Source organism: Lottia gigantea (genome assembly GCF_000327385.1).
Source record: "Lottia gigantea unplaced genomic scaffold LOTGIsca_34, whole genome shotgun sequence".
NCBI lineage: Eukaryota > Metazoa > Mollusca > Gastropoda > Lottiidae > Lottia > Lottia gigantea.
The window spans coordinates 746,747-759,608 of NW_008709146.1; the positions used below are offsets into that span (position 1 = coordinate 746,747).

General features: G+C 32.1%; 1 protein-coding gene across 1 annotated transcript; it reads left to right on the forward strand.

Annotated features, from left to right (window-relative positions):
* Nucleotides 1-626: 626 nt before the first annotated feature.
* Nucleotides 627-9,799, forward strand: LOTGIDRAFT_162448 (hypothetical protein; the record flags this gene model as incomplete). Its single annotated transcript, XM_009058435.1, has 21 exons — nucleotides 627-829; nucleotides 1,151-1,277; nucleotides 1,729-1,776; nucleotides 2,427-2,534; nucleotides 2,669-2,842; nucleotides 3,050-3,166; nucleotides 3,437-3,588; nucleotides 3,760-3,881; nucleotides 4,119-4,206; nucleotides 4,395-4,536; nucleotides 4,749-4,991; nucleotides 5,117-5,238; nucleotides 5,415-5,506; nucleotides 5,719-7,260; nucleotides 7,394-7,557; nucleotides 7,735-7,881; nucleotides 8,215-8,377; nucleotides 8,650-8,781; nucleotides 8,939-9,081; nucleotides 9,352-9,483; nucleotides 9,647-9,799. The coding sequence occupies 21 exons, from the start codon at nucleotides 627-629 to the stop codon at nucleotides 9,797-9,799; spliced, it is 4,314 nt and encodes a 1,437-aa protein (XP_009056683.1).
* Between the last annotated feature and the right edge of the window lie 3,063 nt (nucleotides 9,800-12,862).

Consider the following 12,862-nt stretch of genomic DNA (forward strand, 5'->3'; position numbering starts at 1 on the left):
TAAGTAGTAAAGTGCAATCATCGATTTAATTTTATTTAAAAAATATATATATGATTAAGCTTTTGGCTCCTGTGCCAAAATAGAAAGGAAAATTTCGCAATACCTGTAATTTGACACGATTCTACAGATATAACAGTAACCTCGATTACTGATTTCTTACCAAGATAACAGTAAACCAAAAAATAACTACTTGATTATCCAGTCTTTGACTGACGTAATTCATAATCCGAGACACTGAATATTGAATAATATATGTTAAATGTGGATGCCTATGCTGGCGATATGGGCATTTCTCTCCAGTGTTATAAGATTATAAAAGCATGTACTTAGACAGAGTTTCAGACTAACAGTGTCTAATGTAAAAACTGGATAATCTAATGTCAAGTACCTGCAAAACTTCCAAACGAGGCTGAAACAATAACATCGTTGAAAGCGGGCTCTTCCCGCACCGGAAAAACTGTTAAATATTAATCTAGGAGGTCAATTTGGATAAATTTTCAAGCGAGATATTGGAGGAAGGTGACAGATGAAACTCAGAAACAAGTGTCAGATTTCAAAACCACGGATTTTTTTCGAATTATGATCAAAACAAAACGCTATCTCGCATGAAAACTTTCTCAACAAAAATGGCTGATGCACTTGCAAAACCCGAAATTGTCGACGACGCAGAAGGTGCATCCTGCGAAGTTCTCGACAAAAGAAACGATTTTCAAGGACCCCACAACTGGAGGCACAATTTACGACATGTTGAAGAATTGACGATAAATGGCAGTTCACATTCTTTTGACGAAAATAAGGATTCAAGGGCAGATAAGCCTGTCTTGAAAAGGTGACAGTCCTTTTCTTTTAAAACAAAGACATGTCAAGTTTTATTGATTTTTTTTTCCTTTCCAGCAGTATGAAGGGAAATACTCAGTATATGAGACTATTTTTTTGATAAATGAGTTCTTATCATAATGTGCAAATATAGATTAAGTTTAGATTTAAGCTGATGAAATCTGGCTAATTAAATTCATGATTATAACATAGAGCATTATAAATGGCACCCTCTATTACTTACATACTATCCCCTACTTCAGCGAATACATTTAAATACTAAAAATTCTTGCATGGATTTCAGATTCTATATAAAGATTTCTCTTGATTTCAGCCCTGATACCAAAGATGTCAAAAAGATTCCTAGACCTCATGACATCAAATTAAGAGATAAGTCAAAACCTCTTCAAACCCCGACATGGAAACAAGCTTTAATAGAGAAAAAAGGGATTCGACCAGTGGTGAGAAACACTTTTTTTTCTTGAAACTCTCAGTGTCTGAAAGTTTGGAAAATTCCTCCTTTTATAGTTGAATATTATTGAATGTCAGAAAACCTCTAAAAAACTGTTTCTTAAGTATTTTTTAGATGTTGGAAGCTTTAGATTATTAACCCTTTTGAAGCTTTATGCATGCCTAAATGGAATGCAATACTAACTCATTTTAATTGTCTGTTTTTTTTCCAAAAATTGACAGTTTTGTATTGATAAAGGTATTGCTAATAAATGAATATTAAAAAAACACACATAGGAAATTTAATATTACCATATGTTAATTTGTTATAAATCGATTTAGGTTTGTGCAGATTTGTTGTATTATTGCATGTCACTTTCCTGAATAGAAATTGTCTAGTTTTGGTCTAACTTGTAGTCAAAATCTTAATATAGTAGATGTGTGATCCTATTAATATTGTAGGTGGCTAAACATAGTCAAGAGTCTGCTGCATCACCTACCACAGCACAGGTTTGTTCCCTTTAGAGAATTATTCTTTCTTTTTATAAGAAATTTTTTCCCTGTTATGCACAGGGTTTATTTTAAGGAGTATCATATTACAATATGTGAGTCAAAATTACCCATTTGTGATAAAATTTTCAGATGATTTCTAAATTTACCATGACCTTCAATAGTGAACACTATTTTAATGAACCTATTGATTATTGATTTTCTTAACTTTTTATGTGTATCACAAAAGCTACTAATACCTAAGAATTCTTATTTGATCCCAATTTGTTGTCATATTTGAATCAAACTTAAAATTGATGATCCAAAACTGAAAAATGCTACTACAAGTTGTTAAAATCAAATTATTGACTCTAAGTTGAACCCTTGTTAATTAGCTCCTACTGTCTAGAATTGCTTGAATTAATTAAGCCAGTCAAGCCACAAAAGAGGCTTTATAAGATTATTTGGGTTATCAGCAGTAGACTGAGAATCTTGTTATCCAATAGTTTCAAATTTGTTTTTTAAATTTACTTTAAATTCTAAAAAAAAATTGATTAAAACAGCAATATCATACCTACTTATATTTAACATTTTATAGAAAAAAGATTACCATTAGAAATTAATGTGATATTTAATGCAAAATTGATTTGTGTATTGTTGAATTATTTTAGGCCCCAAAAAGACGCAGCCTTACCTCCGGTGCGGAATCTGCCTTTACTCAACAAGTAGTCATTCCTGTACAAGGCATTCAGAGGAAGAGGGTTTCACCTTCCAATTCTGTAAGTTGTTCATGAACGTTTAGTATGTAATAGTGTAATGAAAAATGGAATGAAATAAGAATTTAAAGCGTAATAAAGTAAAGAAGTTTTGCAAATTTAAGCATCTTGTTAATTTTTTCATTGGTGTTTTTCAGTTTCGACAAAGTAACCAAGGTGGATCTGCTACCAACACAGCTGAATTGACAAAGAAAAGAATAGAAAGAGTTCAAAGAGCTAGATTATATCTTCTACAGCAAACTGGACCCAATTCTTTTCTAATTGGTGGAGATTCACCTGACCATAAGTTTAGAGTCATAATTGGACCTCAGGTAGATATTATATTTGTATTTCCATATTTCAAAATTGGAAACTCTTAAGTTTACTCCTGTCTGAAGGTAGAACCATAATTTTGGTTGGCAAAGAGTTTAAATTAGTTTAGTCATTTGTTGTCATATCTGGTTATGATCATTTGGTAAAAAGATCCCTGAAGCTGTTTTATTTCTTGAAATGATTTTTGAATTTCAATTTTATTTCAGACATGTAATTGTGGCCGAGGTCCACATTGTGTACATGTATTGTTTGTTATGTTACGAGTATTTAAACTCAGTGAAACAGATTCTTGTCTCATAAGTAAGACTTTAAAAAATTACGAGGTGAGTTTTCCTTGTTCTTGTTTTCTTTAAATTTAGTGTCAAGTTAACTGTGCAATACAAAGATATATATATGCTATGTGTATGGTAATACACAGAGCTTTTGGCAATAATGATAGAATATTCCATTTAATGTCTTGAATTTGAGTTCATTGGATTCATTTTGAATCAGTACTCTGTATTAATATAACAAACTGTGTGAAGAGTTATATGTACAGTTGATTCCACTTTTTTCTGTTATGTAACTAAATTTCATAATTTTTCTTTTGATAGGTTGAGAATCTGTTTCGAGTGTATCATGATAAACAATCATCCCGGATTAACAAACGTAAAAACATTCGACGGAAACGTTCTAAAGTTACCTCAGATGATGTTATGACCAATTCAACTGAAAGTATAAATTTACATAACGAAAGTGATGCTGGGTAAATAAAGTTTCCTTTTTTTTGCAAAAAAAGATAACCTACTGGAAGAAAACAAATGCAAGTTATAGGCTGTTTTTTTTTGTAAAGCAAATTTAAAGTAAATGATAGACCTGAAAACTTGAATTAAAACTAAATAGAAATGAATATATTATTTGTGTTTTGGTCTTATAGAAGTGTAAGAGAAGAAGAAGAAACATGTCCAATATGTTTATTAGAGATGTTCGAAGGAGAAAGCTTATTAAAATGTGAAAATGGTTGTCAAAATCGTCTTCATCATCATTGTATAGCAATATGTAAGTTAATTTGAAAATTATGAAATCTGATACAGAAATTTTTGTAAAATATAGTCTATCTTCAATTAATGGGCATTTCACCCAGTGCAATATTCAGCTACCTATGTTGTTCTTCATTTGTCAAGAAAGCTAAAGCCATGGCAGATATGATTCTTGATAAAGACTGAAATGGCCAGTGAGGTATCCAATATGCAGTTTGTGTTGATGTTTATTCTGACAATGATATATTATTTTCAGGGTTTGAGGATAGAAGAAGACAAAGTGAGCCCTTAATTTGTCCATTATGTCGAGCACATTGGACTACTTCAACTGTAGAGATGAAAAGGTAAAATTTAAATTCCCCAATACAAAATTTACTTATTGTGACAGTTTTGTTTGTCTCTATTTGTCAATCCTGTGTTGTTGATAAAGACCTGGTAGTAATTGCGCATCTGAAGAACAACTTTAATGAATCTGTTTTTAAATTTGTTTAATATATTACAGTATTTTTGAAAATTTTATTTATCCTTACAGCACCTTAAATACTGGACAAGAAGCACCACCTAACACAAGGGCTTCCTCACCACAGCATCCTGGTATAGAAGGTGATATGAGATTACCTTATGCCGAGCCTATCCCATCAGAATATACTGATATTGCTACGCCATGGATACAAGTAAGAATGGATCTTATAGTATAATTACAATTGACAGTAAAAGCCTGAATTTCCATGAAGGCTAAATTTTGTGGATTTTTTGGCCAAGCTGATCCATGAATTTACTTCAAGAAATTAAGAGCTGTGAGTGTTATTAATTGATTCAACTAAATATGGTTTAGTGGGCCATACAGTGTATATAAGTTTTATTAATTGTAATTTATTTATATCAGGTTTTAGGTGAAGATTTAGTGAATTGTCTGTTTTCACGGAATTGGTCAATACGTGAAACAGGCTTAAAACATTTAAGTAAAGAAGTTGTTGGCACGTTGATGAGGGGTGTTGGTGAAGGAAGGAGTGGTGTAGTTGTTTCATCATCCCAGTTAGAAGCTAATCATACCATGCTGGAGACCTGTTGTAATATTCTAGCCTTTATGTGTGCTGATCCTGTCTACAGAGTTTTTGTTGCCAGTTTGGTGAGTTGATTTGCTGGTAATATTTAGAATTAGAAGTGATAGACGAGTATAATATGCCTCAAATGTTTGTAAAGTGCCTCATTGCTGGGTTAATAATTGACTTGATTTTGCTTTCTCTCTTACAGCGAGCAATGAGAACAATGCTGTCTTATACACCATGTAGAGATGAAGAACAGATGTTAAGATTGCAGAAATTATTAAGACCTATAGTGGATGCTATCATAATTAAATGTACTGATGGCAATAGGTATGTATTTAAGTTTGACAAAACTTAATGATATTGTTGTCGTGCTCATAATTATCAATGTAAATATTTGATTTGTGATTCACATCAGCTCATGCATGGCAAGAGTAGAAATCTGCAGAAATAATATAAAACAAAAATCCACTCCTGTATTTTGATCAAATTTGATATCTTTATAGACGTACTAGTCAGTTATCCATATCAACATTGGTAGAACTAGCTAAAGGACAGACTGGTGAATTAGCTGTTGGTAGAGAAATAGTCGATCCAGGTCAGTAGAGTCTAAATGGACATGCTCAGTGCTCAGAGAGTGAAAGTATGGTAAAATCTCAATCTATTTTGCTTTTTAAGCAGATTTTGTCTAACAGTTACCCAGTAATATTTCCATTGTTAATATACTTATTTATTATTATAAGAATAATAATACATTTTATTCTAGACTATGATTATATTCATGCTAGTTGGTTTTAATTTATATTCCAGGAACATTTGGAGTAGATGGTTTATCATTCGTGTTAAGATGTACAACAGAAGATTATACCGACAATGTACAATGGCAGTGGTTGTTAGGACGACTGTATGTTATTGATAGATTAATCGAGACATTTCCAGATCAGTTTTCTTTACCATGTCCTTATCCTTGTATCACCAATGATGGAAGTGCTGCAGCAGGACCAGAGGAAAGTGAATCACCCCAAGTTGACTTGCCCACTAATTCTCACAAGATTCTTGATGTAGCTCAATTTTCCATCAAGGCTGTTTGTAATGCTCATACTAATATCTCTTCTTTGGCCAAACGTATCTTCATAGTGGCAGCAAAACTAAGTTTACATGTAGAGAGTGTGATTAAGGAGATAGAAAAGCTCTTTGCTCTGGTGGACTCTTCAGCAGTGACAGGACTCAAACGTAAATTGGCTAAAATTGTAGAAAATTATAACATATCTGAGAAAATTGTTCAGGAACTTCATCATGGTTCTAAGTGCAATGGACATTTTGATATAGGATCTCCTACCCAAACTTCAATGGACTCACCGGTTTCAACTCCCCGGTGCAACTCTCCTGTCACTGATACCAGTGAACAAAATGCATCAACTCGTATTCCTCAGGTGCCACCTAATACACCCACCCATCGTTCACAACGAAGAGGCTGTCGTAAAATTCCCAAAGAAGTTATTGACAAGGCTGTCTCACCTGAATTAAATGGCAAGCACAATGGTGAATTTGATGATATCATACAAGCTCACATACCTTTAGCTCAACTACGTAAATTACGCCGTGATAAATCTTTAGAAACACCTCATCGTCATGGCCTTAGTTGTGTACCAGAAAATGAACCCATGACAAATTCTGAGGAAATCAGACAAAGCATATCACAAGATTTTTCGAGTAAAAACTCAGGCAGCATAAATCTATCTGGAAGTGTATGTCGCATGATTCCGAAAGACTCAATTAATATTCCTAAACCAGAAATGGGGAGTTTATCCGAGGATGAGGTTCAGAGCATTCCTGAACTACATTCGGAAAGCATTCCTGTAATCGTTATTCATGATGAGAGTGTAAGTGGTGTGGATGTAGAGAGTATTTGTGGAGTCCATATTGATCTTGAAAGTATTCCAGAATATACTGGTGATATTGAAGACAGTATTATGTGTGAAGAGGATACTAATATAGTGGATAGTGTCCAATCTTCAGGTGTCCAAAGTGAGGACGTATCAATCTGTGATAAGAAAGACTTGAATATTTGCCTTCCCAATATAACTCTTAAAGACTCTCAAGTGTGTTGCTGTAATTGTCATAAGCAACCAGTTGATGGTGCATCATCATATTCTGGTGCTGTTGCTGCACCCAACACACCTGATGAAGGATCGGTATGTGTATATCATACTGAACAGGCTGATGAAGAAAATAGTGATGAGATGATGGTGTATCAACCAGCTGGTTGTAGTAATGGTGATAGACCTGTATCATTTATTACTGAAGTTACCCAGTCTCCTTCAACTTCCCCTAATCATGCTAGAGAACATAGTAAGTTTTTATTTCATCACTTTAGTCTGCATATAAGCCAAGATGAATCATGTAATAAATCTCTTTAAAAACTATCCTTATTGATACAAGTCTACCTGATATTATTCTATTTTGTTATAAATGAATATTTTAGGCCAAGTTAGTGATTGTCCGTGTAAAGATGAAGTAGAAAAGGAAGAAGCAGCAGTATTGGCTAAAGCTTTAGCTGTCTCTGAGAGGACTGATGCATGCCCTGTAGTACCTGGTCTAACACCAACTAGTAGAGAAGAAGTTATTACTATCAGAATACAACCAGAGGTCAGTGATTTACAAAATCCAAATATTCAATACACATTCAAGATATCCAACCCAATTTTGTTTACCTGTGACTGTGATCTGTGAATGAGTCATGGAGGACATAGCTCAAAATAATATATATTGAGCTACTTTAAGGATCTTGCTGATTATAACCACACTTAGTATTTGTATTTCTAGAACTATAATGATGTGAATGATAATGGACCTAGTATATATTTGGAACAGATACATTGGGTAAAAGGACCACTTTTAGGTACTGGTGCCTTCAGTACATGTTATCAAGCCAGAGATGTTAGAACTGGTGTTATCATGGCTGTTAAACAGGTGAATATTGAGCTATTATATAACAATATTTTATTACTACTTTACACATGATATTATACAACAATAAAAGTAAGGCTTTAACAACAAGACATAGCTTATGATTTTTCTGTCTGCCATAAAGTCAACATGAGAATAGATGTTTCAGTCTATTCAAGCCTTTGCCTTCCTTAATTGACAGCAGACCTAACTTTGAGAGCAGAGAAATTGAGTGTTTATATAACCAATCTTAATTTTTTTGCACCATTTAATGTAGTAAGGCAAGTTTACCAAAGGAAAAGATATTTTATGTCAAGTTAGAGAATGAATTCTATTCAACACTCTTGTTTTTTTCAGATTTCATTTTGTCGCAATTCATCATCGGAACAAGATAAAGTAGTAGAAGCTATTTCAGAAGAAATCCACATGATGTCCAGATTAAATCATGCCAATGTGGTCAGAATATTTGGTGCTACTAAACAAGGCTGTCATTTTAACATGTTTGTAGAATGGATGCCTGGTAAGGATTTGATGAAATTTTTGTTTAAATATAAAATCTTGGTCATCTAATACAATGCGCCCAAAATACCAGACATGCCTGTACAGATCTTGGAAAAGAATGACTTCTGAGAAACTTTTCTAGATAATCTATACTGATTATCAGCAGGATCAATTGAAAGTTTGATGATATATAGAGAAATAGAGGATAATATGCAATATTACATGTCTCCCCAGAAATCTTTCTTTTTACTTTCTTTAATATAAACTCAATTTTTCCTAAAATTTTTGTAGGTGGTTCAGTAGCCTATTTATTAGGAACTTATGGTAGTTTTTCTGAAGGAGTTATATTGAATTATATTAAACAGTGTTTATTAGGTCTATCCTATCTTCACGATAAACAAATTCTTCATCGAGATTTAAAAGGTAAACATATTTCTATGAGAGTAAATAATGCACTGTATTTAGGTTCATCCATTCTTAGAATAAAGTGATTCCAAATTAATTCAATACATCTAGAAATATATTTGACAAAGGATATTTTGCTTAAATAAATAATTATGCCTGAAAATTGATTTTTAAGGTGCTAATTTACTGGTAGATAGCACAGGACAGAAGTTAAGAATAGGTGATTTCGGTGCTGCTGCCAGACTAGCTTCCCAGACAACAGGTGCTGGTGAATTTCAGGGACAATTACTTGGAACCATTGCCTTTATGGCACCAGAGGTTTGTACAAGATAATTGAGTTTTTTAAAGAATATTAAATGATATTTTAAGACTTGCTTTTCTGCTTGACATTGGGCTAATGAATACGAGCAGATCCATGCAGTGTTCTGTGACAAAAATATGTATGGGACCCCGGCATTAGGCTATTCCTTTTTCTTTCAACTGTTTAGGTATGTTAGAAATGCAAAGAATTTAGCAAATGGACATGCCTCTCAGAAAACTGGAAGAATGGGAGACTGTAATGTAATGGATTTAATTTCTACATATTAGGTTTTACGAGGATATAGTTATGGTAGAGCTTGTGATATTTGGAGTGTAGGTTGTGTGATTATTGAAATGGCTACAGCAAGACCACCATGGAATGCTCAAGATGTATCAAATCATTTAGCATTAATATTTAAGGTGAGTTTGACAATAAATAAAGTTCTTGATCTCACTGAAATGGAATAAAACAGGCCATTTCAATCTTTTTTTTGCCATCAATTAATGCCAGATTTAATGCGTGAATAGTTGGCAGATATTGCAGACATTATTATTGATTGTTTTCAATGATTTTTTTCTTCAGATTGCATCTTCAGTGCAACCACCTCCAATTCCAGACAACTTATCTCAACCTTTACGAGATTTACTATTACGATGTTTGGAACAAAACTCAGACAACAGACCCACTTCAAAAGATTTACTTATCCATCCTGTCTTTGAACAGCTCATATCATAATATATATTCATATAAAGATATTCAATCATCTTTACAAAGTGCCAAATTATCTTTGAGATAATCTTATTGTGTTCTTTTAAACAGTGCCAAAACTTTCCTCATCTTGTCACAGCCAAAGTTTTATTTAAGTGAATTTCAAATGTGAAATTCTCTGACTGCATAATTATACTTTACTTACACATACTCACTACATAATATATGTTCATCAGTACTTACACTGGTTTAATACATTAGAATTTACCTACTGCCAAAATGCATAAGATATTAAATTTGATCATACCAAAAAATAACTCTTTATTATGTTGTGTCACTAATGCTAGCATTTCAAGTATGAGTTTTCTTAGCGTGACAAGATGAGAGAGAAGGTTGTTAAAATAGTATTACCTCGGTGCATAAATTGACTTTATTTTGATACTAGATTTTATACTTACTGACACTTCACACTTACACATTTTATAAATTTCATTTAATATTGTTCAGAAATTCCATTTTTAGGAATTCTTTCATATGAACATTTTAAATTTCCTTTTCTTTGTACGTAGACATAATATGATGATGGAAACATTTTAATATTTCTCTAGAAATTTTTTTTATCTAAAATGGCAATTCAATTTTATGCCAGTATCACTTTTATTTTTAGCTTATTCTCGTGCTCATTTTTTGTGTGTTTTATTTTTTGAGAGTTTTAATGTTTTAGTATGAATGTAGATCATAAAAGTGCTGGTTTGTTCTAATCCCTTTTAGTTAAAAACTGTTTTATATTAATCAAAATGATGTAATTTTATAGAAAGCTCAGTCAAGTTATTTTATTGTTTTAACCAATTAAAAAACACAAAAAGCACTGGATTTCATTATAGAGATGTAGACATCTTATTCAGCAAGCAATTGAACATTTTTTAAAGGGTCAGTATCTATGTACCCTTCAAATATTATTTTGCAATAACTGTGATGCATGATCCAAAAAAATCATATCTGTTTTGTCAACAATATTTTCTTCAGGTTAATATTTTTAAATGGTTGAAAAATGATAAAATAACTTGTTACTGTTCTGAGTACATTTTTTATGCACATATTATTTTTGAATATAGTTTTAAAGACCAGCTGCAGGCAGCATCTATTAGAACACATTATTAATTGTAGATACATGTACAGTGTAGGACCATTGAAGGCTTAACTTAAGGTTTATATAATCATATAAGGAGAGGTGTAATAAATTGCTCAGATTTATAAGTTTAAGACTGCATTTATTTGAACTGCTAGATACAGGGTGGTTGTTTTACAAGTTTTGTCTTTCGAATTCGTGCTCATATTTGGCCTACTAACATGAACAATTGCTCTTTAATCATGCTATGAATCAAGCAAGGTGAGAGTCTTGATTAGTAAAGCTTTCATGAATTGATTATTTATCAAGATCTCATAATCATTATTTACTGAAACTCAACATTTTGACAAATTTATTTGGAGAAGTAGCTTCACATTCTGTCATAGCTGGTAAGTTTATTCTTGATTCATTAAGATTCAAGCAGTGTACAGAATGTTTAGAACTGGCCTAAAATACAGAGTTATTTTAAATTCTGGAATAACGTTCTTCACATAAGTTACCTAAAGTGCCTGAACATGTCTCCAAATTTTGTCTGGTTATGATTGTAAAATGTGGTATATATTTTAAATGATGTAATTATTTAAGGACTCAAGGTACTGTAATTGTATAAATATTGAAAATATTTAGCATTCATCTTTGAGAATTCAAAACATGGTGAAAAAAATCAAAATTATTCCTTATCTAATTCATTTCAATTGTCTGGGATCTCTGATAACTCCATAATAGACTTAGGATGTATATGTACATGGAATCAGGTGTAAATATACCATGCATATCAAGATATATGCAATCAGATTAAAATCCATCCATGATATGACAAAATTTTTCTTCAAAGTGTTCCCCAGGGAATTTTGACCCAAGAGCATAAAGTTGAATATATTCAAAGTGTTATCTTAAGGTGACATTCTTAAGATAATTATTGATGTTTACATTGTGTGTGTTTAATTAGGCAATTTTGTGTGTTTACTGTAAATGATTCATTGGGCATTTAGTTTTCTTAAACACTGTAAAGATCTGGTTTAATTTCTGGTTTTGTCAGAATAATTCTACACATATTGGAAATGTTAAATTTTTTACTTGATATTCTATTGGAATTTTGAATGTTCCAATTTCTGTTGAATTTAAGCATAGATCTGAATATGCAGTCTAAAAAATTGAATCTGTTCGAAAGGAAGCAACAGATCAAATATTAAATCTTTCGAGTTATGCATGACTTAATTTAATTCAAGATCTTTTCTACAGATTTGTTAAGAGTTTAAAGGATCATCTACAGAAACATTCAGGCTTTTAAATTATAGACTTCATCACTCATTTAATCATGTTTGATGTTCACAGTAGATTCAAATTTCATTTGTATGTATAGCTAGGCCTAAGTGTAAGTACAGGGTGCAGAATTATAAATTGTGTTTGTGTGTTCTAAAACGGCTTATTGTTGATTTTCTTTTGGCTGATCTGGTTTTAACTAAGGATTGTGATTAAGTTGAATGGGACATACACTGAACTTTCCAAATAAATTAATGAAATGGTTATTATTTTTAACATCATGTGTGATTTTTCTATTTAGCGGAAGATTAAGAAACTAAACAGTTAAGGTAAGGTGTGTGCTTAAAAGTTATTACATTACTATTTATGGAGACTTACATCAATCCTGTTGTTTAAGCCAGCAGTTCTTTGTTATTTTGTTTGTTTTTATTTGATTTGCTCTGGCAGTATGAATTGTATTGACTGTGTTTTTATTTTTGTTATGTTTTCATCACTTCATTTAGTAAACATGTGAAATGAATTGTGTTATTTGTTGATAAGCAGGGACTTTGGTGCACTGGTTCACTACATATTTGCATACAGAGAAAGGAAAAATGCCACTTCGGCATGCAGCTGGTAAAAGGAGCTCTTTCTTGATTCTATTTTGGTCAAACTACTTCAAATTAATTAGTGAGATATAACCATTGAAAAATACATTT